This window comes from Pantherophis guttatus, chromosome 6 (genome assembly GCF_059756535.1).
Source record: "Pantherophis guttatus breed Tessera chromosome 6, ASM5975653v1, whole genome shotgun sequence".
NCBI lineage: Eukaryota > Metazoa > Chordata > Lepidosauria > Squamata > Colubridae > Pantherophis > Pantherophis guttatus.
This window is the reverse complement of record NC_142068.1, coordinates 27,768,445-27,796,257: the sequence shown is the minus strand read 5'-3', so window position 1 is coordinate 27,796,257 and position 27,813 is coordinate 27,768,445. Positions and strand designations below refer to the sequence as shown.

General features: G+C 38.2%; 1 protein-coding gene across 2 annotated transcripts; it reads right to left on the bottom strand.

Moving 5' to 3' along the window:
- Positions 1-244: 244 nt before the first annotated feature.
- ERICH6 (glutamate rich 6) lies at positions 245-27,813 on the bottom strand. Of its 2 annotated transcripts, XM_087872618.1 has the most exons (17): positions 27,349-27,786; positions 24,127-24,181; positions 23,446-23,510; positions 22,964-23,091; positions 20,652-20,712; positions 19,634-19,740; positions 17,192-17,242; positions 14,911-14,969; positions 14,600-14,716; positions 10,961-11,059; positions 10,716-10,870; positions 7,586-7,671; positions 4,650-4,798; positions 3,673-3,758; positions 1,894-2,052; positions 946-1,177; positions 245-663 (listed from the first exon to the last, which is right to left on the bottom strand). In XM_087872618.1, exons 6-17 carry the CDS (start codon positions 19,713-19,715, stop codon positions 403-405), a joined length of 1,536 nt encoding a protein of 511 aa, XP_087728744.1. In that variant the 5' UTR covers positions 19,716-19,740; positions 20,652-20,712; positions 22,964-23,091; positions 23,446-23,510; positions 24,127-24,181; positions 27,349-27,786; the 3' UTR covers positions 245-402. The 2 variants fall into 2 exon arrangements, with proteins under 2 accessions (XP_087728744.1, XP_034295126.2); XM_034439235.3 differs by lacking the exon at positions 23,446-23,510 and having other exon boundaries at positions 27,349-27,813.

Here is a 27,813-nt window from a genome sequence, read left to right as displayed (position 1 = left end):
ATCCTCTTCTTCAGCCCAACCATCCTGTTTTATTTATTATTTTGCTTAAAGGTGTGGAGAAATAAAAAAAGCAGATGAATTATGTGGGTTAGTATAAGAATATGGCCTTAAAAAGTTTATGATTTTTTTTAACCATAGCAAAATGGATCTAGAGTTTTATGAATAGTTACTGAATCCTATGGCATATAATTCAGTTTACTTACTGAAGTTTGCTTCATATTTATATTTTCTAATGCGACAAACATTCAAGAAGATACCCATATATAGTATATTTTACGAATACATAAATATTAAATACAAATAAATTTGCTTACTGAATTCAACAGATTAATATTAAATATTTTAAACAAGCAAGTGACTTTAACACTGTTCAGTCAACATCAATCAACTATCAGCTGTTGATCAAACTGGTGAATTTAGTATTGTCATTATTAACTTATCCAGAGCACAGTCTATTTCACATTCTTTACAAAGATACATTAACTTCGAAGTCTGTTTCAAAAGAAATGAAGGGAGCTCCAGTTTAGTCCACCAGTCACTGGCAGGAAAGTCTAAATATCTATTCAGTTTAGCAAAGATGCGAAGAATCTTTAATCTATTGGCGAAAAGCAGAAGGTCATCTTCAGCTACGTACTTTGGCCATGGAAGGTGTTCAGCAAGTGGCTTTAAGAAAAAAAAAAGTTAATTCAGTGTCCAAAGTGCACACCTCTGACTAGCAGAAATTCAGTCAGTTGCATAGGAATGAAAGCAATGTTGCAATTAATTTAAATTAGGTAAAATGGCTATACAGATTAATTATGTTAGAGAACACGAACTTGATCAATTTTGAATAAAACTTTAGTTTTTGTATTTCCCTAAATATTTTCTGTTTGCCCCAAAACGTTCCACGCCTTGATTAATTGTAACTTGTAAGGATAGGTAAATATTAATTTCTCTGACGTGTACCTGCACTTTGGTTCCTACATTGATTTTTGCTTGTTTTCCCATTGCAAGAAAAGAAATGGCAATTTTATCTTGCCCGAGTATCCTGACACCAACATTAAGGTTCAAGGACAGAAAGATGGGTTTAAATGATACACGGGGATTGTGCTTCTGTAAATTGTTGGGCCAATTCCATGTTTTCACTTTGTTGCCAGCTTGATCTGAGTAATGTCCTCCTCGAATAGTAATATTTATCCTACAAGGGAGAAAAATAAACTGACTATATTCAAACCACAAATCTTAACGTATCCTATATAAAAATTACGAAGACAGGTTCATGATCTACCTGATTGATTCATTTGCTCATCATTCCAAGCAAATACATAAAAAGGGCCTGTAATATGTAATTGTTTCCAGAATTGCAACCAAGTTAGCTCATTATAATGAAAACAGTGATGTTTTTAATTTGTTACAACATAAGCTTCTTACAAATGTTTAGTTGATAATATGTATGAAGTCTAAATAAACATACAAATTATATTAGGGGAAGGTAAATTATAAGCCAAGCTTAGTGGACAATAAAATGTAAGATATCTAGAATGTGACTGTTCACAAAATCTGTTGGTTTATGCATTGGCATGAAAAGACTAAATTCACATGTCTTTTCTGTCAATTGCAGCAAAGCAACATGATGTTAGCAATCACACACTAGAAATGACTAGCAGATTTATAATTTTTGCAATTTCAAGGAAAAAGCTAGTGAACAGAAAATTACAGCATGATAAATTTACCATCTATCACTTAGAAATAGTTGTATTTTCTACAACTTGAGCATGGTTCCAGTCACAAAAGAATGTTTCTAATAATACTGCATATGTCGAAGTAATGGAAATTGTACCCATTAAATATGAAATACTTAAATATGAAATACAAAACCCACAGCAAAAAATGAAATCTTTATAATTAGCTCACCATACAATTTGGTTTGGATGATAACAAGTTCCTTTCCCACAAGAGTCAAATACTGCCTGGATTTCGGGCTTCTCGTGCTTATCTTCTTGGACTATACAAATGTACCCTGCATTTTCATTCTTCTGTACAACAATAATTGCTAGATTTCCAGATGGATAGCTGTACGTGTAGCTAAGGTCTTTTTCCCTACTCCTTTACTTACTTAGACATGCTAGCTGAAATGTATGAATAGCATAGTGAATTTCTGATTGGAGAGAGGGAGGGGAATCTTGGTTAACGTCCTTTTTTCCCATGTTACCTGCAGTTCTTAAATTCATTCTTTGGTTCTATTTTACTGATGTAGCATGAATCTTCCCTGTCTAGACAAACAGCAAATAATCTTAAACAGAATAGATTAACTACCTTAGAAATAGAACTTTTATTATAGTTTTGTACCAATATCAAAACTCTCCCTAATTTTGCAGTGGTACAGCAGTATGGATGATACTACACAAGAAAAATGACTACTTCAGCAGGATAACTTATAAAACAATAGTTTATATGTCTAGAAGCCCAAGTTTGCCAAGACTTTTATTACAGACTAAAATGTGCAACCGTTTCCCAGCTTGATTCAAGGCCTGAACCCTTGTCACTTAAAGGTTCAAGACACAGGTAGTCTTCAATTTATGACTGGTCACTTAGCAACTACTTGAAATTATGACAGGCCAAAAATGGGTGTTTTATAGCCCGTAAAGCATTTCTGGATTTTATAAAACCTGACATTTCTTCCCTCGATCATGTGACTGCCTTTTGAGCACTTGGCAATTGCTCATCTGCCCAATCGATTGCAGCATCCTACAATCAGATGACTACAATTTTTTTTTTTTCTGATTTCTGGCAAAAACCCACTCATTTGAAACAATGGGCTTGCACTTATGACTGCAGTGTTTGCCTAAAAATCCCAGATTTGCTTAACCATTGCAGTAATTTGCTTAGCAAGCATCACAATATTGTAAAAGTAGATGCAATCACATGGGTGCCTTGTCTTACGACTGAAATGATTTACAACCAGAAATCTAGTCCCAATTGTAATTGTTAAGTTAAGGACTACCTATACTGGAGAACTGTAATATTACAAGAGACCCGCCTTTTCCATTTTTCAGCAGCAGTAGTTTATGATTAACACTATGAGGGGTGTTGGTGTATGTTGTGTGTGTGTGTGTGTGTGTATGAGGTATCTCTGTAACTGTCATCTGCATTTTTATCAGGCAAAATCTGGGATTCCAGAAAGCATGTAGTTGTGAAAAATTTGGACTCTTATGGCATCAGAAATAGGACAACAGAGATCAGTAGGCAGACTTTGGTACTGGATTATTGCCTATGAAGTTATAGTTGTAGTCTAGTCTTAATTCCAACCCCCCAAGAAGGGATCCTATGAATCCTCTGCTTACGGTACTATAACATTATTTTCCATCTTAGTAACTTTAAGATTTGAGGACTTTAACTTTTAGAACACTGGGAGTTGGTTCACATATCTTAAAAGATGCCAGGGATGAGAAGCATTGTCTTAAGAGGTTTAATTGTTGTAGGTCAATGCATTTTAGACATTCTAATTTTAACTGTGGTGATTGTTGTATATTAAGGTGGCTATATTAAAAAAAAGATCACTAAAAAGCATAGCAAAAACAGAACATTAGTTGTGTTTGTCATCCTAAAGACCTTTGCTGCAGCCCTCTAGCTCTGAGCCAGTTCCACAGAACACAGTATGTCTCACAAAAGGAGAATATCATAAAAGGATACAATATTTGTGCAGTGCCATCCGGAAACATGGTAAGGAACTTCACACCATTTTTGTAGTACTGTTGTATGAATTGGTTTTTCACCAACTATTGATGAAAAAAAGAACAACATGCAGATTATAGTTTCCCTATGAAACTCAAAAGAGCTAGCTAGATACTGAAAGAGAACAATAAGGCTGCTATATAAAATGGAGTTAATTAGAAATCTAGTTTATTATTACCAAAGGCTCACGGTGCACTACATGCTCTGCTATAGATACATGTATGTTGTTATGTAGACAAACAGATACGTTTGAGTATGCCAGCAGCTAAATGACAAGCTTAAACCAAGAAAATGAGAGAGGAAATGGAGCCTTACATTAGAAATTCAATTTGCAGTCTGTCCTATTATTGTCTGCAGTGGCTAGCAATGTCTGTCTGACTCCCAAGCACATTTATTTTTATATGTCCCAAAAGATGCCATAAAGATTGGAAGTATACCGCCTTAATTTGGGAGGAGAGAAAATGAGTGGGCCCTGTAACAAATACCCTCCCTTTTTTTTTTTTTTTGCCTTACACTTCAGGTAAAGTATTCTGAAATGCAATTCCCATTTGAAATGGATTGTTTTGGTTTCCAAATTCAAAGATTAGTTACAAGCTGATGCCCATGGCATGGGTTCACCATTGTTATCAGTGCTGTTTGCACTCCTTAATTCCTGGGCAAATTCTGTTTTTTAAGTATTGTAATTTCAATGTCACAAAAAGAAATTATTGACCATATAGTGAAAATGCTGCTATATTTACTTCACCTTTAAAATTCAAATTACTGTAAGTGATCCTAGCCATTACTTGATATTAATCCCACATATAATTGACATGGGTACATTAAGCACATTGCTTTAAAAGTTTATCCCTCAGCTCTAAAAAAAAGTTGCATATTTTTATGACGGAAACATAAAATTCAAAAGTCGCTTCTAGCATATAGAATCAGTTGTTTACCTTTCCACCTGCAATAGTGAAATCACAGCAAGAGATGGTGTATGTATTGTCCACAATCTCTGCTTCTTTAATTACTGGTGAATAAATTCTTGCTGAAGAAGGTGTCTCTTGAGACAGGAAGAAGGAAATTGTTTTAAGCTGTTTATTGTCTACAAAATAAAATATTAAATAAGAGTTAAATGATGATTGACTTAGAAGGAATAAGCAAACTTCCTTTGTTGGATTATTAGTGATCAACTGTCAACATGTAAGATTATACCTAAAGTATTATTAGGGGAAAAGTTATAAGTGGCATTTTTCTTGTATAGTGGCACTTTATGTCATGTGTCTGGATGAAGTTGGTAACATATACATCCAATAAATAACAACAAAGTAGTATTGCCTACTACTTTCGAAGTGCCTATATCACCATTCATGCAATTTTTGCCAGCAGAATTCAAATATTGGATCTGAGACTCACACTATTAGAGGAAACTAATTTAATTGGATACTTATTAAAGCCCTATCCTTCAATAGGAAGATACAGACTTGCTTTCAAAATAAAACATTTCTATAATGAAACCCAAGCATTTTCAAAATTATAGCAAGCTGCTGCAACATGTAATTGAATAAAATCATAATTAAAAATTAAATTACGATAAAGCAACACTAAAAATAATAAAGTACTTATTTGTGTATGTTAACAAGGGGATACTGGTTTAGAAACAAGGGATCATGAAGTCCAGCATCTTACATAAAGAGAAACCCAGAGGCTTCAAGGGAAACTCCAGGAATAACAGAATAGCCCTAATTCTTTAATGCTTTTGCTATCTCAGCAACAGATATTGGGTCATACTGAAAATGGCGTCATCAAAATGAATAGCTGGTGATAAGAGAAGGGTCTTTTAAAGACAGCTGTGGTAGGGGTATGATTCCATTTAACAATGAAACCAAATACCCAGAAATGTGAACATCCTTCACTGGATGTATTCAAGCACAGACCTAGCAGCCATCTATCTAGAATACTTTAATTTGTATCCCAATACAGAGAGGGCTCGCAATCTGGGAGTCCTCCTGGATATGCAGCTGTCCTTGGAGGAACATCTGACGGCTGTAACCAGGGGGACCTTTTGTCAGGTTCGCCTGATTCGCCAGTTGCGGCCCTTTCTTGATCGGGATTCCCTGTGCACAGTCACTCACGCCCTCGTCACCTCTCGCCTTGACTATTGCAACGCTCTCTACATGGGGCTCCCCTTGAGGAGCACCCGGAGGCTCCAGCTGGTCCAGAACGCAGCAGCGCGGGTAGTGACGGGAGCAGCATGGCGCTCCCATGTAACACCGCTCCTGCGCGAGCTGCACTGGCTCCCAGTTGTCTTCCGGGTGCGCTTCAAGGTGTTGGTTATCACCTTTAAAGCGCTCCATGGCATAGGGCCTAGCTATCTTCGAGACCGCCTGCTGCTACCAACGACCTCCCATCGACCCGTGCGCTCCCACAGAGAGGGCCTCCTCGGGGTGCCATCAGCCAGACAATGTAGGCTGGTGACCCCCAGGGGGAGAGCCTTCTCTGTGGGGGCACCTACCCTCTGGAATCAGCTCCCCCCAGAGATAAGGAGAATCCAAGACCTCAGTGCCTTCCGTCGCGCCCTTAAAACCCATTTATTTAAACAAGCCGGGCTGGCTTAAGATGAAATTTTTAACTGTTTTTAAATGTTTTAAACGTTTTTTAATTGGTAAATGAGTTTTAATTGGGCCAAATTTATATATCTTTTAATTGTTTTTAATATTTGTTCTGCATGTTTTTTTTAATTTGGCTGTACACCGCCCTGAGTCCTTAGGGAGAAGGGCGGTATAGAAATCCAATATAAAATAAATAAAAAAATAAATACAAAGCAGATGATTGGATTTTAAACAGCTCCTTCCAATTCCTTTGATTAGACAATCTTCTAGTTTACTGTTAATCCTGTAGCTGGAAATTGTTGGGGTACATGCTACAGAGAAAAATTTCCTTTGTGCAAAATTGGCAACAATTGTTCTCATTTTCTCTATCTACACAATTATTTTCTAGTTCCATTATAAGCAAAGTTGTGCTGAAACGCTGAGATCCATATGGCTCCTCCTCTGAACCAGTTCTAGAAGGCCTTAAAGACCTGCCTATAGGTAGTCCTCGAGTTTCAACCATTTGTTTAGTGACCAAAGTTACAACAACACTGAAAAAAGTGCCTTATGACAGTTTTTCATATGCCCGTTACAGTATCCCCATGATCCCATGATCAAAATTGGAACACTTGGCTGCTGGCATGTATTTATGATAGTTGCAGTGTCCTGAGGTGATGTGATTGCCTTTTGTGACTTTCTGGCAAGCAAAGTTATGAGGAGGTCAGATTTACTTAATAACCATTTTACTAACTTAACAACTGCAGTGATTTATTTAACAACTGTGACAAGGTCATAAAATAGGGCAAAACTCCCTTAACAACTGTCTTGCTTAGGAACAAAAATTTTGGGATCAATTGTGGTCATAAATCAAGGATTACCTGTATTTACCCAGGATGTAAAGTAGGGGGGATGGTTGTCCTCTGATGCTTTCTGCTTGCTATGTTGTTGGAATAATCTTGTGATTATTTTGTAGTTAATTTTGCATTTCTGGTAATTATTTTTTTTATATTTTGCTGTTTTCATTTTTTTTAAATTACTGTGATCTGCCCATATTTGGGTGGCATCACATCAAATAAAATGAATAGATTCCTGAGGTGGGCAATATGCTGTAGTGATAAAGGTAGTGTACTGGTATAGGGGAATCTAGGTTCTAATCCACCATTAGTCTTATACTCAGTAATATACTGAGTAACGTTGAGCCAAAGTTTTGATATGCATTTGGGTGAATATGGAATAAGAATCAATCTTCCTTCTGTGCATAGTAACAAAAACATAAATAACAGTGGAATAATCCAACTTACATTCAGGGAGATGTATTGGAAGTGCACTCTTTTCTGCTTCTACAGCCATGAAGGCAATTTGTTTTGCCATTTGTCTCTCTCTGAGCCTGCAACATTAAAATATGATGTGTGTGGACTTTTTGGGTTTTTTTTTTTTTTTTTTAAAAATCTTATCTACTACAGTTCTTTATCCCATACTCAAACAACTCTAGGCATCTTATAACTGGGATACATGAAAACATCCATAGCATCAGTAAAAGAAATTAACAGCTTTAAAAATATTTCTTGCGATCATCTATTAAATTCTTTTTTCCTAAATGCCTTGTGGAAGGGCATGGTTTTAACCTGCTTCCTAAAGGATAATAGATGGGGACTAGCCTGACCTCATAAGACAAGAGGTTACAAAGTGAGTGGGCTGTCAGTGAGAATGCCATACTTCAGGTCCCTGACCCCACTTCAACTCTGTAGGGCTATGCACCCATGGCAAGATTATACTGTAGGTAGAGAGGCTGAACCTGAGGCTGTTGTGGGTTACAACCTGCAACTTGATTTGGGCCCAGATGCTGCTGGGAGCCACTTTAGTTCTTGAATAGAAATTATGCTACTAAGTTGGTTAGTGCTGGTCAGAAGGCATTGCGTTTTGTGCCAACTGCAGCTTCTGAATGGTCTTCAACGACAGACTACATTCTGTAGTGTAATTGAGATAACCCAGTGGCATAAGTTACTGTCTCCAGCACCTGCTAATTCAGGAATAGACTGGCATGCTTGATGAAACTGGACCAAAACTTTCTTGGATGTGACTCCCACTCGATATTGCCCAGGATCTGCGTGTCCAGGAGAACCCCAAAATTGCAGGCCAACTTTTCAGGGAAAGTACAATCCTACATGGAGCAATATACAGAACTGGAGGACTTCTGCATCAATAGTAACACTATCTTGCTAGAATTAAATTTTAGTCTGTTTTGCACATCTCAGCCTGGATCAGGACTCTACTGCATTTCCTACTGAGCCTGAGTTCAAAATACAAATCTTGCTATCATCAGCATTTCAATATTAGACCCTATGTGGGTATAAAGGAACAAGTTGAACTTTGCAACATCCCATGCAGGAATGGCCAAGGACTTGATGTCTTCTTCCCCAGTAATGCTTTAAGAGCTCTAAATGCTCTTTAGCTGCTTCTCATAACTATGTCTAGAAAAAATACTTTATCTACTTCTACTTTATCTTTTTTTCCCTAATATCTTTTAACAACCATGATCATTACAGTTTCACTATATGCGTAAGATTGATAAAGTGTTAATTAATTGGACCAGTTCTTCTGCATTAATAATACCTATATACAATAAGTCCAAGAATAGGGACTTGTAGATAAGTTAAAGATGTTAATGATAAGACTACTCATATACATTCCCTCCAAAGTTTCTTTACTGGATTATGCAACCTCCCTCTGAGGGAAGACATTTGGTTAAAATTCTTTAGATGTGCAACCTAAAATTGACAAATTGCAGGATTCCAAGGCCTATATCTTGAATTAAGCTGGAGAGTCATCTTCCTTTTAGGTAACTTTTGGAGAACTTATTTAAACTTCAGGGAGAGACGTTAGAAATTTTCTTCCTCTAAACTTCCTTAACTCATAGTAGAATACAACCCAATGTAGGTTACAGTATAGGTGGTACCTCGCTTAATAGTAGTAACTGTGAGGAATCTTGGAATCTTAGTGGACAATTGCTTAAATATCAGCCAGCAGTGTGCTACAGCAGCCAAAAAAAGTTCTAGGCTGCATTAACAGGGATAGAATCAAGATCACGTGAAGTGTTCTGATATCTCAGGGGTTGCACAAAGAAGAGGGAATAAAGCTATTCTCCAAAGCACCTGCGGGAAGGACACAAAGCAATGGATGGAAAGAAATCAAGGAGAGAAGCAACTTAGAACTAAGAAGAAATTTCCTGACAGTTAGATCAATTAACAAATGGAACAATTTACCTCCAGAAGTTGTGAATTCTCTAACACTGGAAGTTTTTAAGAAGAGATTAGACAACCATCTATCTGAAAAGGTATGGGGCCGTGATGGCCAATCTATGGCACCCGTGCCAGAAGAGGCACACAGTGCCCTCTGAGGGCATGTGAACCATCACCCAGTTCAGCTCCGCCGCGCATGTGTACACACCTCCCGCCGGCCAGCTGGTCTTCAGATCTTTGCCACGCATGTGTGGGGGCGGGGCACGTGGGGGCCTGCATGTGCAGGGGGGGTACATGTGGGGGCCTGCGCACGCATGCTGGGGGACTGGGCATGTGAGGGGCAGTGCCCCTTGCATTGCATTTTGGGGGTTTGGGCACGCATTTGCATGTGCTTTGGCCACTCAGTCCGTAAAAGGTTATCCATCAGTGGTATAGGGCCGTGATGGTGAACCTATGGCAGGCGTGCCAGAGGTGGCACGCAGCGCCCTGTTGGCATGCAAGCTATTGCTCCAGTTCAGCTCTGCTGTGCATGTGCGCGCGCCTCCTGCCAGCCAGCCAGTCTTCAGGTCCCTACTGGGGCGCGTGTGCATGCACGGGGGCAGGGTGCATGCGTGAGGCACATGCATGCACGGGGATGGAACACATGCAGGGGACCGCACGTGCATTGCATTTTGAGGGTTTGTCCACGCTTTGGCCACTCGGTCCGGAAAAGGTTAGCCATCACTGGTATAGGGTTTTCTACCTGAGCAGGGGGATGGACTAAAAGACCTCCAAGGTCCCTTCCAACTCTGTTATTCTAAATTCTAGGTTGTACATTTCCTTCCTACTTCATTTCTTGCTGCTTGCACCGTAACTGACGGTTTAAAGTGGTCCATTTTGAGAGGTATAATAGCTACCGAACTTTAAACTGCATACTCTATAGATTGCACTCCCAAAAGTAATGGGCGAAGCTAGGACAAAAATAAACTTTTATTTCATTTAAATTAAAATTCAACAGTTATTAGTCTTCAGCTGTGTAATTAGTAATTTTCCTTTGTTATACTGTACATTAAATTTGGTATCAACTTTTAGAGATCTATGAAGGAAGCATGAAGAGCTTTCAGAGGTGCAGGTAGTTCTGAGGTATCAGATTTCAGTGGTCCCCCAAATAATCTTAAGGGCTCAAATATGTTATCAGCCCAGTTTGCCATACCTTTCTCGAGCTCTTTCTTTTGCCCGTTCTCGGTCAGCTTGACTTCCATGGGCCTTATGAGGGGCAATATCAATCATCTTCATTTTGTCTGGATAGCGATTTTTTTCACTGACAATGAACTCATGAAGCTCCCGGCATTGCTGGCAACAGAAAAGCTGGAAAGCAAGGTCCTGCTCTTACCAGCTGGACAGGTGAACCTTGGGCCCAACGGAAAACCACGTGGTAAATTTGCTCTCATTACTTACATCTCCCCATTCTGCTATGTGTTCCAGACTTTCAAATGAAGGAAAGTATTTTATGGGGCTGCCACAGAATTCACAGGTTTCTAGGGTTTCCTTCGGAACCTGCAGAGAAGAAGGGAGGGGAGCATTTTGGAAAGTTTTATGACAGACACAACAGTAGAGTGGGAAGATCAAAATAACAGATGACTGGGTGAGTGGGAAGAGCCTCATTTTAAAGACTCTGGATTAATACCAGTGCCTGAAGAGTGAAGGCAGACCGTTTGGGCATAAACATTATGGCCTTCATTTAAAAGCAATGCTAATAGAAAATGAGCACTGACTCGGGCTTTGCAGTGTTTCTTGGGAGGAGGAAAACAGATTGTAGAAGGTTTGTATATCGCAACTGTAAATAAATCAGTGGGACATAATATTAAATTGGGGAGGATTGTCATGAATGATATATAGACCCCACGCACACTCAAAGTTTAAAAGACTGGCCATCTTATTTACTCACAACTAGAAGGACTGAGAATTTCATTTACTTAACAAATGTGAAATTTAAAGCAAAGTTGCTTGGGTAATTGGTGAAGGAAACTGGGGAACAGAAGTGGCAAATGCTGTTTGCTTGTCCAAAGAATATTGTAAAGGAGTTCCTGAAGCACAAAAATTGGCTCATTATGTTGCCTATTCAACATCACAGACATATTTTTATGTTGACATTTTGACTACAAGGCCTATGTGGATTGTAGTCAGCAAGACATAATAATTTTGACTAAGTAATTCAGTAGTGGGATTCAAATCCCGGCGCTACCGGTTCGCTATTGGTAGTGTGCAGGCACGCTCATTTTGTGACCATGTGGAGCTTCTGTGCATGCGCAGAGCATTTTTGATGACGTCTGGGCGTGTGGGCGGGGCCTCCCGCCATCACTACCAGTTTGCCTGAACCGGCGTGAACTGGGAGCAACCCACCACTGAAGTAATTCCCATCCCCAACTTGTTTTTGCTTTCATTCTCTCCCTATGCACTAACTGAGGTGAATGAATTAAATATATTTGGATATTTTTCTTTCTTTCTATTTTAAAAAAGAAAAAGAAAAAAAGAAATACAGATAGTCCTCAACTTACAATAGAACTGAATAATAATAAACTGAATAAGAAAACTGAAGAGAAAGTGAAAACACTGGCAATCATAGATTCCTATTCTTAATCATAAGGTTAAAGTAGCAAAATTTAGTTTTTTAATTTTATTCAAACTAATTTAAAATGTTCCACCTGGTTGGAGATAAACAGCCACTGTTTGCATGGATAAACAATAAAAATGGGAATATATGACACAATAAAAATTATCTTTTCTGCATGCTAATACAGGTAGTCCTTCATTTGGATCACCAAATGAACTTTTGTTATTATAACAGCACTGTAAAAAATGACTTATGACCATTTTTCACACTTATGACCTTTGCAACATCCCTATGGTCACGTGATCAAAATTCAGATGCTTGGCAACTGACTCATATTTATGATGGCTGCAGTGTCACAGAGTCATGTGATCCTTTTTTGTGACCTTATGACAAGCAAAGTCAAATGGGGGAGCCAGAGTCACTTAAATCTGTTCACAGGTTCACAGTTAATAGAAGAATTTCAATTGTGGGATTTGGACTATATGGTTCTATTCATATCCCCCACATTTTATCAAATGTGTGTGTATGTGTGTCTGTATGTGTACAGATAATTGAATATGAGAAAAACCAGACTCTAGGACAAAATGAGACTGGATTTAGCTGTGATGAAACAGCCAGCACCTTTAGAGTTATGTTCAAAGAACCTATTCCCCATTATAAAACCATTTAAGATTTAATATTTATCAAGTAAGGCCACAGCAACCAAATTGACTGCATAGTATGTATGATAATTAAGCAAAGTTGGAATTTGGCAGGAATCTTTAGTATTACTCAAAAATTCAATACACACCGATTATCTGAACACAAAATTAGACAAAACCCTACAGAACCTATTAAATCCAGACTTCTTTCCAGATTTCAAACATGAAAAGATGGCTGACTGGTAGGGAGGAAGGAGGATTTTTCTTATCTCCCCTAAGCAGCATTTGTAGGTATAGATATACTGATCAGTATCTATAAGTGCTTATGGGAGAAAAGAGAAAATCTCAAATCATTCATTTTTGGTCAAATATCCAATTGCTTTTGAAGCAAACTTGGTCTTTTAACTTCAACTTGAGAGCTAATTGTGTTTTTACTTAGCCTTAACTGATGTCACATTGCCCTGATATTTGTTTATTCCTAATAGCCTTTCAGGAATGTTTAACCAAAGTTTGTAAAAAAAAAAAAGAGAAGTCAGTCCTCAGAAAAAAAATAAATGAAAACCACAAATATGAATTGCCACATGGATGACGCTGGTTCTGTCCTGTAGTAAACAACACTTAAAGTATATGAAAGCAATCCTGCTGTATGGCAAGGGTGCTGGAAAAACCCTTTTGTGCTTTTTCATCTCTTATTTCTGATTTTTCCTTGGAACAGATGGTGTTAGGCAGCTGTGCACCACAATCACTAAGCATCATTGCTGCTTTTTTGTTCTTACTCCCACCTGTTTCAGAAGTGGGAAAAAGCCTCGCTTTTCCTTTTTTCTAAAGGGATTAAAACCAACTGTAAATGATTCATTTTGCAATTTCATTAGAACCTTAGAGACAACTGGCTTTTAAAAGCTGTTAAAGGATAACAAGCAACAAAACAGTGAAAGGGGATACGATTCTCCTCAATCCCATATTCTAAGACTGAATTTGCCAAAACTATCCAAAACACACAGTTCTTCTATCTCATTTTCTTTGTGTATCTTAGGGTATTTACTTAAGCTAGCCTATATTCTTAAATATGATGTGGTCTTATTCAGATATCAGACTGCAAGTGAGAAGGCCACATACATGAATAGTTTCATATTCTTATTATGTACAGAAATAGAAAGATAAAAACTTATTTTATGGCCAAATACTTGGGAGTTATTTGGTTTGTTACATAACTTACAAAAGGGGATTAGTTTTCCTCTTTTATTACACTTTATAATTTTTGTGGCTGGATTGATCTTTTAATGCTCTTGCTTGCATTTGTGCTTTTCATTTATTAAATACTTCAGCATTGTAAGTTTGAAAAGAAAGAAAGCTGACTATACAGAGAAAATTAATATATTAGATAGAAGGCAACACACCACTTTCTCTGTTAGGGACAGCTTTTTATCATAATTTTTCATCAGTGCAGAATTTTTAAGAATGAGAAGTATTCTGTCAGGCAACTTTATTCTGAAGTGGTAAACTTGTAGAAGCATGGACCGGTAACTATTTCTTTCTTCAGAAAACATAAAAGTTAATCCTCCAAGGAAAACTGAACATAAGATATATTCACATGATTCTTTCCTCAGCAGAAGTATCTATGGGAAGCTGGAATTTTGAGCAGAATACCAGTGAAAATGGAAGAAACAATCGGTCTTCTTAAAATCTCTCCTAACCCCCTCCTTCACCTTCCTTCTCCAAAATGTTCTTCCCTATCCAGGAGGAAAGGGAAGTGGTAAACAGCATTGTCCATTTCAGTAAAGAATAAGTTATAAATTTACAGTGCAAAGTAATGCATAGGATGTGGGTAGGTAGAGCCATTACCTCAATGTGAATATCTGCTCTTGATGACTCTGGTCTATAAGCTATAATAGTAGGTGGGCCCACACTGGAAATTGTCTGCAGAGATTCTTGAAACAGTTTTAAGAAGTCTTCTGTAAACTTAAAAAAAGAGAAAAAAATAATTTATTGTAAACCTCAAACCATTTGTCCAGAATATCCCTGCAGCATCACTGCACAATAAACACCCTCCATTTTTATTTAACTGTGAGAGGCAGGGATGGGGAAGGAGGTAGGTAAACTACAAATGAAAATAGGTTCCAATGAATTGTATAAAGACCACTTATGACCAATACCTCTGTGTCGCATAAAATGTCTAAGCAGCTGAGATCTTGGGGCACAACAGCATAAATATCTAGGTATCAATAAATAGAATTAATTAGAAAAGGTATGAATTGAATCTTAAAGCAATATACCATATATTTTTCGGAGTATAAGATGCACCTTTTCCCCCCAAAAAAGAGGGTGAAAATCTGGGTGTGTCTTATACTCCGAATGTAGCCCCGCCCAGCTTCTCAAACGGAGGTTTCAGAGGCTGAAAAAAGCTTCAGAAACGAAGCTTCAGAAAAGAAGCCCCCAAACAGAGCTTCAGAGGCTTTTTTTCTGAAGCTGTTTCAGAGACAGAAAAAAAGTTTTTTTCTGAAACAGTTTCAGAAGTTTCAGAGGCAGGAAAAAAAAAGCAAAATATTGTTGCTGAAATCCATCTCTGGGAACAGCTGATTGGGGGTACTCCGGGAGGCTGATCCACCTGCCAATCAGCTTTTTTCTTATGTTCCTCTCCAAAAACTAAGGTGCGTCTTATTCTTCAAAAAATATGGTATATATGGTTCTCATTTAACTGTTGGATACTTAAAAGCTGAGCTCAGACAACACATAGAATTATATTCAAATTAACAAAACACCATGACTATGTCAATATAGCAGGCTTTTCCTGACAAATCATATCATTACATCATGTGATGGTCTGGTTGGCCTAACTAACATGTTAATTCAATATCTAGAATTCCACAGCATGCTGAGCCACAAATTTCTCAATCCCAATCTAATCAGATTAGCATGTGGTATATTTTCAGCCAATGGAATTCTAAAAAAAGCCAACTCTAAATATGATTCTTAGGTTCCACTCTTAGGTCTTCCTTCAAATTGGTGCTCACCGGACATGCAGAGATTAGCACTCTCAGCATTGTAGGGCTAGTACATTTGGGGCAGCAGTTTGGGGAGAATTAGCCTGGAGGAAAACTACTACATTTTAGGAAGAGAGCGGGATCATTCAGTTTCTAGAACATTATAAAAATAGTGCATATAATTCATAGAATATACAGTTAGTTCTCATTTAGCAACCATCTCGGACTGCAACTGTTCAGTTATAACAGTGATGAAAAAGGACTTTGCAATCAATGCCAACATTTACCACATTCATGATGACTGTCAGTCATATGTTTACCATTACAATCCAATAATACTATTGTTCTATTCCTGACTGTTTTTTTCTCTCCCCTCACCACCTTGCAGAGCAGAGATGGCCTCAAGAATCTACCTTTTCCTGACCACTTTTTTCCATAGTCCATGTTTGTAAGAAGTGCTAAAGAGCAAGTTAACAAACTCAGTTAATTAACGTGACCTTAATTAGTTGATTAGAACCCGCTGCAGACACTGACATTTAACACTGAAGGCTTTCTTTTGCCTCTGAAGCTGTCAAGGCAAACCACCAGTGCTATTGCATCGCTTTCAATGTGTATCCCCCATTATGCGCCTATTGCCTTGTAATCTAGGAAAGCTAAAGTAAAATCATGAGCAGTCAACTGCCCTGCTTAATGACAGTCATCAGAATCAACTGTGGTCAGTAAATGAGGACTAGCTGCAGACTTCCACACCAGCTGTGCAACTGTATCCCATAGTTTTAGGTTCAATCAGAATGACTGCCCTCTCTAAAAGATTATATTTCCATAATGAATTGGCAAAAGTGATATGCCGAAATAGAAGCCAAAAATTAAAGGACAGCCATATATAGACATTACAGCTCCAAAAAATCACAGCAAAGCCTTTATACCCATGATGGCAAACCTATGGCACGCATGCCAGAGGTGGCATGCAGCACCCTCTCTGTGGGCACGGGAGTCGTCGCCCCAGTTCAGCTCCGCTGCACATGTGCATGCGTGCTTCCCGCCAGCCAGCTGATCATCAGGTTTCTGCTGCGCATGCGTGGGGGGTGAGATGCATTCGGGGAGGGCATGCACATACAAGGGGATGGGGCGCATGCAGGGGTGGCGTGTGTGGATGCGCAGGGGGGCACGTGTGGCGGGGGCCTGCGCTTTGGGCACTTGGTCCATAAAAGGTTAGCCATCACTGCTTTATACAGTGAAGAGGCACAGAATCTACCAGCAACCATCAAAATGTCTTGGCTTTCAATGAAAATTAAGACTAAGACGTCTTTAGCAGCCTAGTGGCTGAAGAGCAATAACATACTAGATGTACAATCAGTTTGATAGCTCCCTGATAGGAACCTGTGAATTCAAAAAGTATAGAAATGAAAATTATTCTCAAAATGAATAATAGATGTTTTGGGGAGCAACTTACCATTCTCAGGATGAACCTCTTCTTGGCGCTCCTTTGGAGCTGAAAAGGGAGCTGAAAAGGAAAAAGCAGCCCAATTCTATCAACTTTCTTTTTCTTCTTTCTCTCTTTTGAAGAAGATCAAAAATAGGTTAAATAGAAAATGAACAGAGGCAGCAACTGGGCAGAAAATGAATGTTCGAAACAGGCCACTCTGAACCATGTAGGCTCCTCTGCTTCCATGCAGAGTTTTTCAAACAGAAAAATTAAAATTGCCCAGCAATATGAGATTGCAATTTGTAGAGACAGCATGCACTGCCAACAACAAAGGTTTTAAACTAGAGATCACAGCCCCCAAAGCTATGGGTAACTATGAGTTACCCATAGGGCTCCTCCCAAAGATGACAATGAGCTGTAAATAGAAAGAGGTCACACACACACACAGACACACACACACAAACTCATTTTACTTCATCATTCAGTTTAAATTAAACCACATCCATTTCACTGGATGTTCCACCTACGTTTCTGTCACCACCTTATCTATGTCATCTTTCAGCCTGATAAGGAACAGAAAACTTTTGGTTTTCTGTGTATTTTCCTTTAAAAATATACACAAGAGTAGGAAAAATATCCTCATAACTTAAACCCTGATATTCCTAATTCAAAAAATGCTACTCCATCTTTCTACTTTAGCTTTTGGATGATCAGAGGAATACAGAATTCAAACAGAAGGTGAAGCCAGAAAGAAAACATTAAAAAAAAAGAAAAGTATGAAATGAAAACTGTATATATTTTAAATGCTCCTTCCAAATATTACCACTGTTAGAACTGGATGACACCTGGTAGCAAGCAGAGCAGCAGAATTTGGTACCAAATTGATGAAGAGGATTCTAGACCGTATTTTTAAAATTTGGTCACCACATGTTATCTGGACTACAACTCCCATGTTGGCTGGGAAATCTGGGAGTTGCCAAGTGAGAAAAACAGTGGTCTAAACTATAGTTTATAAAGTAAAAGCAGGATAGCCATGAGCCTGGACACTTGTTTTAAACTCTGTTAATGCATTCTTATCTAAAAGATTTAATAAGGTTCTGTGTTTCAACTTCCCAATAAAGTTTAACAATTCATTTTTTAAAAAAATTGATTTATATGCTACCCTTCTCCGGAGACTCAGGGCGGTTTACAATGCATTAAGCAATAGCCTTCATACTTTTGTATATTTATACAAAGTCAACTTATTGCCCCCACAAACTGGGTCCTCATTTTACCTACCTTAGAAAGGATGGAAGGCTGAGTCAACCTTGAGCCTGGTGAGATTCGAACTTACAGTAATTGCAGACAGCTGGTGTTAATCACAATGCTTTTAGTCTGCTGAGCCACCAGGCCCTTGAATTTGAATATTTGAAGCAAAAATATTTTTTAAAAAATCTAAAGTGCAATTAGGATACCAAAACAATACCAGCGCAGAGTTTTGGGTAAGACCAGACACATCAACCAGATTCAATGCCAGAAGATCTTCCCAGAGAAAAGTATTCTACAGGCAGGGTGCCACAATTCAGAATGGCCCTCATTAACCTGAGCTCTACACATTTTAATATAAAAGGCCCTTAGCAGTTGGACAAATTTGAGTGCAAGTAGGCCATCCTTCTGAACTCTAGACCCCAAAGTTGTATGCGGCTTTCTAGGAAAATAAATAGCAATCAGAACAAGAATGTTGGCAACCAGTGAAGTTATTTAAGAATTAGCAATGTTATCTTCCATTCCTTTATCTTTGGATAACAGTCCAGCTCCCAAATTTTAGAGCAACAGAACTTTCCAACAAGCCTGCAATGGTATATCCCCAAAGAACAAACTGAAGTACTCTAAGGATATTCAGACAATCATAAAATAGTATGACTTTCATAAATTTCCAAAATTTAAATATATAGTGTGATAAATTTCATAATTAAAGATTTGTGCTTAACAAGAGATCCTGGGTTCAAATTCATTTCCTGCCTACGGTACACAGCTAACTGTACTTTCATGAAGAACCACTAATGGTTGGTAAAGCATGTTCTTGTATGTCAAAGATTCCAGGTTCAAATAATCTACTCTCTGTAACAAAACATACACTGCTCAAAAAAATAAAGGGAACACAAGCAGAAGACATCCGAGATCTGAATGAATGAAATAGCCTTATTAAATATTTTGTTCGTACATACAGTAGTTTTGTGTTCCCTTTAGTTGTTTGAGCAGTGTATAAACTACTGTATGTAAAGAACAAAGTATTTAATAAGGCTATTTCATTCATTTAGAACTCGGATGTCTTCTGCTTGTGTTCCTTTTATTTTTTTGAGCAGTATATATAGCAAATACTGTGGAAAAGAACCCCAAAGTTAGAGTAAACAGATAAACAAGTAGAAGTTTTCCTTCCTCAAGACAATGAAAATGTCTTCAATTATATATATTTCCAACATTACTTACCCTTTCTCATGTAGATGTGGTCATGAATCCAACTTGCATCTGTCTGCATTGAGACAGATATTTCTAAGGGTCTCTGAGGCATATCAGCAATGGTGTCCAATATTTCCCTTTCAGCAGATACAAGATATCATGCAATCAAATTATCTTCAAATAAACTTCAATGCATCATGCCCCAAAATGATATTTGTTGCCCACTGCTTTTAAACAATAGAAAAACAAAATATTGGAAGCAATTTACCAACAGATAAGGTAGCATTCTATGCAAAGATCCAGTATTATTCTTAATACTTAGTGGGATAAAATAGAAACTTTCTTATTCTGAGAGATATTTATCTGATCACAATTAATCTTATTTGTTATTGAACTCTTCCAAGAAACAAATTGATAAACATATCAAGGAAGGGTCAAGATGAGAAAGAAAAGAAATACATCAATCATGAATAATTAATTCAGCAGTGAGCACAAAACTGTAGCCATAGCAAAGTTTAAAAGATAAAAAAAAAACCCAGCTAGAATGTACTTACTTCAATCGGAAAGCAGTGACACTTACAGTAAACAACAATGATGCCACATGCACAACTGTATCATCAGAGAAATGCCACCATTATCTATTGAGTCCTGAAGTCTGACTCAAGTATATATGTTGTGCAATTTGAGGCACAAGGTCAACATGCTAATGTTGTATTTTATTCTCTGCCCCCAGCAGATGCCCATGTGTATACATCATTAGACCTACACAATGTAGTCCAGCCTTTCACAAATTGCCTGGAGCTTTACCTTGGATTCCTATGAATTATAAGCAAATGCACCTGTTAGCTGCCTGGCTGAAAAAGAGACTTCTATAATTATAATTGTTTAAAGCACAATTTAGAAGGAACATAAGTTATTTCCAACTTTTTCCAACCATCATTTGGAAGAGAGGAATGTACAGACAGCGACATCATTAAAGTGTGGAACATTGTTACTTAATAACATGATCTAATTTACTTTTGGACAGCTATTCATTTTAAATACTAACCTGCTGATTTCACTTTCTCTCCGAACTCCTCCCAATATCCTTGGAAAGCTCTTGGTTTTTCCTGTTCATAAAACAATTGCATCATTCACATGGGAACCAAATTTTGTTCTGTACTGGCTATGGAGAGTTTAAATATAAATATCTTCCTATAGGTCATTTATCTTGAGACGGCTTTAATGGCTTCTAGCCCATCTCTCTGTCTTGAATATCTTGTGGCCACCCAGACCTTTCTGTCTTTGCAGAAAAGTGAACTAAATATCTGAAGGTTGTCAACAGATGATCTCTGGCTCAGACTCCAAACTTTCAGGAGGTCAGCAGATGTGGCAATGATCCTAGAAGGGTTATGCCTGAGATTTTCAGACAATGCTTTGGTCTAAGGAGTTCAGCTTCTTTCTATGGGAATTAAGTGGGAATGGGACAAGAATAATAACAGCTGCTCTTGGAGGAAGCTAGTAAATATTCCATCCTTAATATCCTCACTGCAAAACAAACAAACAAACATGGGCCCAAATCACAGAACCAATGTTTGGTCAGTTTGCTGCTGAATTTCAGTAGGGCTAGGGGTGGGGCACCTTATGGGTTTTATCTTTGTTTTTTGTATTTTTATACTGTTTTTCATTTGTTGTTTGTTTGACGCTGTATGATATCCACTGCCTTTTAGGATTAGGGTGAGGCATAAATTCTGTAAAATCAATCAGTAATGCAATTAAACTGAGGTATTTTGGCAGAGGTTTGCTGTCCAGGCTTGTTTCTGAATTTAGTTTCTGAACTTTGTTATCAGACTAGGTAACATCAGCAGCAGGATTTTCTTGCCCTATTCTTCTTTAGGTAGGAGAAGAAAATCCTGCTGCTGATGTTACCTAGTCTGGTAACGAAACGTTCAGAAACTAAATTGAAACAAGCTTGGTGAGCAAAGTCTAAAACCTGAGCTACCAACATTCCTTTATTTCAAACTCCGATATTTTCATGAATCAAGAAAATGATCATTAAAATGTAGCATCCTCTTGTCAGCTCATGAGGCAACTCTTAGCTTCAACTGCAACACTCAGGATAACAACTTATGTTATAGTTTTGTTGTATTGAAATAGTATGTATAATTCATGTTAAGTCTTTAAAGCATTATAACATGTTTACTATTGTTGCAGCTGATTTGGATCAAGATTGAGACCAACAGATTAAATATGACTATTCCATTGATTTTGAAAAAATCCTATGCCAAATGTAATAGCATCAAAAACCAATCTGGGCTTGTTTTAATGAAATTTATCCTCCCTCTTCCTTCTCAGATATTTCAAATGGAATCAGATTTGACTCCACTGTTTATTATAGCTGTCTTCTCCTCCCTCCTGCAAGACAAATAGGCTCTGTCAAAAATTCCTACAAGCATTGTTTTGAACGAAGAACTTGATTGCACATAGAGTTTAGTCTACATCCATATAAACAGAAAACAGAAACGTATTCTAACATAACTCTGCTAAATTTCATTTTAATGCCATCGTTTTGGTACTCATTCGGCCAAGAGATTAGTCCAGTTATACTTTTTCTTTGCATACTGCCAAGTTAATAGGAGAATACAGCATCAATAAGGAAGGTTATTACATTGGTGGTGGTGTTTAGAATGCAGTATTGCAGGCTAACTCTGCCCACTGCCAGGAGTTTGATCCTGACTGGCTCAAGGTTGACCCAGCCTTCCATCCTTTTGAGATCTGTAAAATAAGGACCCATATTGTTGGGAGCAATATGCTGACTCTGTAAACCACTTAGAGAGTAAGTGTAAGTGCTGTAAAACACTATGAAGCCGTATATATGTCTAAGTGCTATTACTATTGTAGTTCTTCCTAAGGTCAACATTAATATAATTGTGATACAGATATATTTTATCTGGATTTCTGCCACACAGTCCAAAATTTCTTGCATTATGTAGGAATGAATGCAACTGCTGAAGATCTTATACTACCAAATTAACATAACAACATAGAGCAAATTTCTATAAATATTCTAATCACCAAGTGTGATGACTACCTAATTTTTGAACCTATAACTGATGAACTTCCTGAAAGTTCAAATGCATTGGGATTAGAGCACTTTGGTAATGCTGGCTGAAAATTCTAGAAACTATAATCCCACGACATAGAATATAATAGAATAGAATTCTTTATTGGCCAACATCTGAAGAACATTAGATTGGAGTAGAAAGATTCATGCAACTGCACTTAAGAAGTTTCTTTATGACCAGTGTCATGGCTTTGAAATTCCTTACTCTCTGCCTTGTTAACTTATAGAACTTCTATAAGGAAATTAAGACAGAGTACCTGTGCTTGATGTTGATGTCTCTGTGGCACTTGGGGAAGACAACTCAATTTTTCTCTCTGAAGCAGCTCTATCTGATCTCTTATCTGGACTACCATTAATTTCTCCTACTTTGACTTCTTTGGAAGACCTACAAGAAACAGAATGATTATATATGAATTACTGAAGGCAAAATAAGCAACTGATTACTTCAGGAAGCCAAGATATTAGATCAGAAACTGTGCATTTTCCACCATATCGACTCTAATGATATATATAAACAAAGTTGAGAACTTTTAGCCAGAATGAGGGAAGCTAGAACTAATATTTTAATTGCTATTTATGGAATTGGTGTATGAATCTGGTAGAAGGATGATTTGTAAAGACTAACTGGGTAGGAGAGGTGTAACGAATGGTATTGGGTAAACAATCTTAGTTATAATTTCTTTTGCTTACTATTTCATACCCTTGCACTTGCACTTCAAAAACAGTAGTAATACAACACCTGTAGCTACTTGTGACTCTTCTGTGATTTCATGCAACTCCATCTTTCTACTCGCTTCCGGTGCACTGTGTTGAGAATAAATCAAATTTAGTTTAGAGGGAAGGTATGCCACAATGGCAGCACAGGGGACCAATGAAGATAACTTTACTGAAACATTTGCCAGCCTTTTCAGGAGAATGCTAATTCAAAAGTGTAGGATTTTATATGACTTCTCTTACTAAAGCTGACCACTTCCTATTGAAATTATAGCAATTATCTCTCGTACACAGACTGAGAGTCTAAATGTGAATGGTTGGTACTAAGGATCAATAAATTCTAGTAAATTTTTGAAAGATCAAGGAAACTATCTGGATTTTTCACCAGATAATTCTTTGGGACAAGCAGTTCAAGTGGGACAGTTGTGTTTGCATTTAGCTGGCTACTTGCAGCTGTGAGAGATTTCTATTAGTTTCCATAACACTACCTCGTTCATCTTGTTGCTTTAAGTCTTCCAATTGCAACCTCTTTGGAAACTAATACCATTAAGTTAATGGTGTGAGGCACAGGAAAATTACTTTTTGACTTTTAGCCTAAATTTATTATCAATGAATTTTATTGGATGGCTATGGGAGGATATTCATTTTCTTTGCAATACTCTGAGAACTACAGATAAAAAGAAAACAATTTTTACCATTCACTTACTTATCAGAATTATCAGCTTCAGAAGATGAACTTCCATTTCCAGTATCTTTGCCATCTGGTAAATACAGACATTTATTATAAATATATGGATGAATTTACTGGGTTTTGAATTATAAACTGAAAAGTAATGCTAAATACGATCCCCATTCCAAATCATAGGTGGGAAGTTAAGAACATTTATTTGATAAAATAAAAATTTGATCTCTCTTTAAAAGATCAAAAGGTAAATACATGGTTCTTTCTCCACCCAATGTTTTCATAACTCTAAATGATAGTTTAGACTGAAAGATTGATCCAAACTCATCCAGCAAGTTTCATGATTTCAAGGAGAAAAAAAATATTTAAACCCTGTAGTTGTTAATGTAAAAAAGCAGTAAGTATTTCATACTTCTAATTTATGCAACTCTCCCAATGTTCTGTTAAATAAACAATTTGGACGGAATTTTCTATGGATGAAGCATTATCACTCAATCTACCATTTTTACAATAAAAAAATTTGGGTGGGAATGCGTGGCATACGCACAAATATGAACTGCTTTTTTAAAAAAAACATAAGCATCTGTTCATCCTATGTTCCTTCTTTTAAAAACCAAACATAACTTAGACAACATCAGATAATTTGTAAAGAAGGATGACAGCAGAGGCATTTGGGATAGGGAAGAAAGAGATGGTCAAAATCTGCAAGATAGTGGGACAGGCCTTGGACTGTAACATTACAAAGCCTTGGTGGTGCAAAGCCATTACAGAGCCTTGGTGGCGCAGCAGACTAAAGTGCTGTTAAGTAACACCAGCTGCCTGCAATTACTGCAAGTTCAAATCTCACCAGGCTCAAGGTTGACTCAGCCTTCCATCCTTTCGAGGTAGGTAAAATGAGGACCCGGTTTGTGGGGGCAATAAGCTGACTTTGTATAAAAAAGAACACCGCTTGGGGCGGGGCGAAAGCCCTACTAAGCAGGTATATACAAAAGTATGAAGGCTATTGCTTAATGCATTGTAAGCCGCGCTGAGTCTCCGGAGAAGGGCGGCATATCGAACCAATAAATAAATAAATAAACATTATACCCAACATCTTGAAGATTTTGACACACATACTCCCTTCCCTCAACAGTGGTGGATGACAGATTGGATACTGTCAAGTTCTTCTTATTCCACACATGCTGCATAGCTGAATCATACTTCATGATGTACATTCATACATCATGGATAAACTATGTTGGCAAAAAAAATCTGTAATGTTTAGTGATTGTGTTTAACTACAGAAACTATACTTTTACAGTAAGATACCACTGAGATCCGTTAACCACATTATGTATCTATGGATGCTGCATGTTGAACATAAAAATTAGATTTTGAATCACATAAAGTAAAATTCAAATTGGTTTAAACCCACAGGAGTAGACAAATATATGATATAAATACAAGAGACAGACTCCATGTATGAGGTATATATCTCACTGACAGAAATTATCTCATCTCCCATCCTAATCTCCTTTGAGTCAGATAATGCAAGAATGAAATGTATGTGTGTGTCTATAGTTCTGACAGCAAAAATTTCTCAGCCATTCCCATGATAACAGTATAAAAGCCTATTCTTGGAATTTTGCCTTGGGAAGATGTAAAAAGGGAAGGAAATTACCAAATCGGTGGTTCTAGGCTTGGACCAGGGAGCCATTGATTCAAGTCTCCGCTCAACCACAGTGCTTATTGGGTGATTCGATCCAGTCTCCTTGGGCCTTGATTTCACTAGTGAGCCAAAGTGCTTTCTGCCCAAATGTTTGCAGAAAACATTTCCGCAAACCAGGATGAAATTGGCTGAGTCCCTTGCTGATCCCTATCCTGTCTCTGTTGCTTACTGTAGTTTCAAATCAGTGCAATTGCCGGATTCTTTTCTCAGTGTGGGGCAAGAAATCTTGACAGATTTTATACACCTCTATGCTATTCTTGGACAGTTTTGAGATGAAAAGGAGTGAGAGGGATAGAAAGAGTTAAGGATGATTTACATTTCTTCTGCTCAACAGCTGTGGACAACATGAAGGATGGGACCAACAAATAAGTGTTCCCAGAATATTTATAATGTTTTTATGGAGACATGTTCTGCACTGGAGAACATCTGGCCGCTCTGTCCAGCTCTTTCCCAAACCTCTTTCATAGATGATAGACCAACCGCACACATTGCTGTTCCACATCTACTCACCCTTCCAATTTTCAGGGCTCTGTCTGAAATTCTTACTCCCCAGAGTTGTTGCCGTGGGACTAAAATTAGAAGGCCACCCCAAGAACACCACCTTCAGTTCCCATTAAAAAAAAAAAAGGGACAAGCATGTAATATATTGTAGGAAGTTAGCACCCACCCCTTTCCTAGAAGAATGAAATAGTTTGGGAAATATTAAAAAGGCAGAATATTATGTTTCCCGGATGAGAAATGGAGAAGCATGTTTTAAAGACAAAGCAGCTCCCACCTTCCTGCCCCCACCCTTTTGTTAATGAGCCAGAGGCAGAAACTCAATCTTTGTCAACGGACCTCATCTGCAAGACAATGGGACCCATCTATAGGACAGAAACTCACCACATGGCACCTGGGAAGATTAGATCAGCCAGAAGGGTTAGCTAAAACCCCCACCCCCTGAAAGACTGACAACCAATCAGGATACTCTTTCTGGGCCCCAGGAAGTTCAAGGCCAGAGAGAGTATAAAACCCGGAGACTCCCTGTATCTGCCCTTTTCTGTTCAGGATTTCAAACCATGTGATCCTGTCCACCATTAAACCATCTTTCCAAGCAGTCTCCATGTTTCCAGTGTCTTTTTCCCCACTTGGAGCAGAACCCAGGAGGATATTTCTTCCTACAATATAAAGGAGTAACTTCCATTCATCACTTAAGAGAAGCTTCCTAAAACTAGACCTAAGCTTGTACTTTAAGAAACGTTCAGATGAAAGACGGCTATCCCGTGTGCGCTAAACCCCCACTAAGAAAACCCTCATCTGCTGATGTGCGTTTTATTAGCCGAACACAACCACACTTTTGCTTTCTGAGACCGCCGGGCTTCTCTGCGCACGTGACACTAAACTCACGCGTGTTCCTAGCTTCTTGCAAGTCCCTGAGGGGCGGCACACGGAAAACGCCCGCTTTTCTACCCCACCATACTCCTTTTCAGTGACTTCCTCGCGTGTTTCTCTAGGACACCGATGGTAACAGACAGAGCATTAAGAGGCTCGACCAGCACCTGGATCATTGCCTTCATCATCCCGATTTTTCTGGTCTGAGGTCTGAGAAAATCCTTCCATAATCCGCGCGCCAACTCCCTTCTCACTGCATCTCAGGCGGCCCCTTTAAAACGCCGAGGGCTGCTCGGAGAAGCGACGTTCTATGTGCCTTGTGACGTGAAGTGTTTTGCATTCTGGTCTCTCGGGAGACGGCGCAGCAGGACTCGACTCCCCCGCGGGACTTCAAGGGAAGGAGCTCAAAGCGCTCCTTTCTCTCGGCTGGGCACAAACTCCACCCGTTAACTTAGCTGTTCATTCCGGGTGGCTTGTTTTTGGTGCTTCGGGTGTGTGGGCGTCTTGTATGCTGACCTCCTTTTGAGGTTAGACAAGACTCTCTTCACCCCGTTTGCCTGTTCACCTATATTATAAGAAACTTTTCCGGCTGATTTTTTTCCTCCGTCTGGCGTGTTTGATCGTGCAGGTTT

Bases quoted from the DNA above. Each gene is read 5' to 3' on its own strand.
- ERICH6 (XM_034439235.3), bottom strand. From the start codon at position 27,409: ATGGAAGGATTTTCTCAGACCTCAGACCAGAAAAATCGGGATGATGAA. The intron at 10,871-10,960 runs GTAAGTAATGAG...CTTGCTTTCCAG, and splicing joins ACATAGCAGAATGGGGAGAT to CTTTTCTGTTGCCAGCAATG. The intron at 3,759-4,649 runs GTAAACAACTGA...TTTCATCAATAG, and splicing joins TCACTATTGCAGGTGGAAAG to TTGGTGAAAAACCAATTCAT.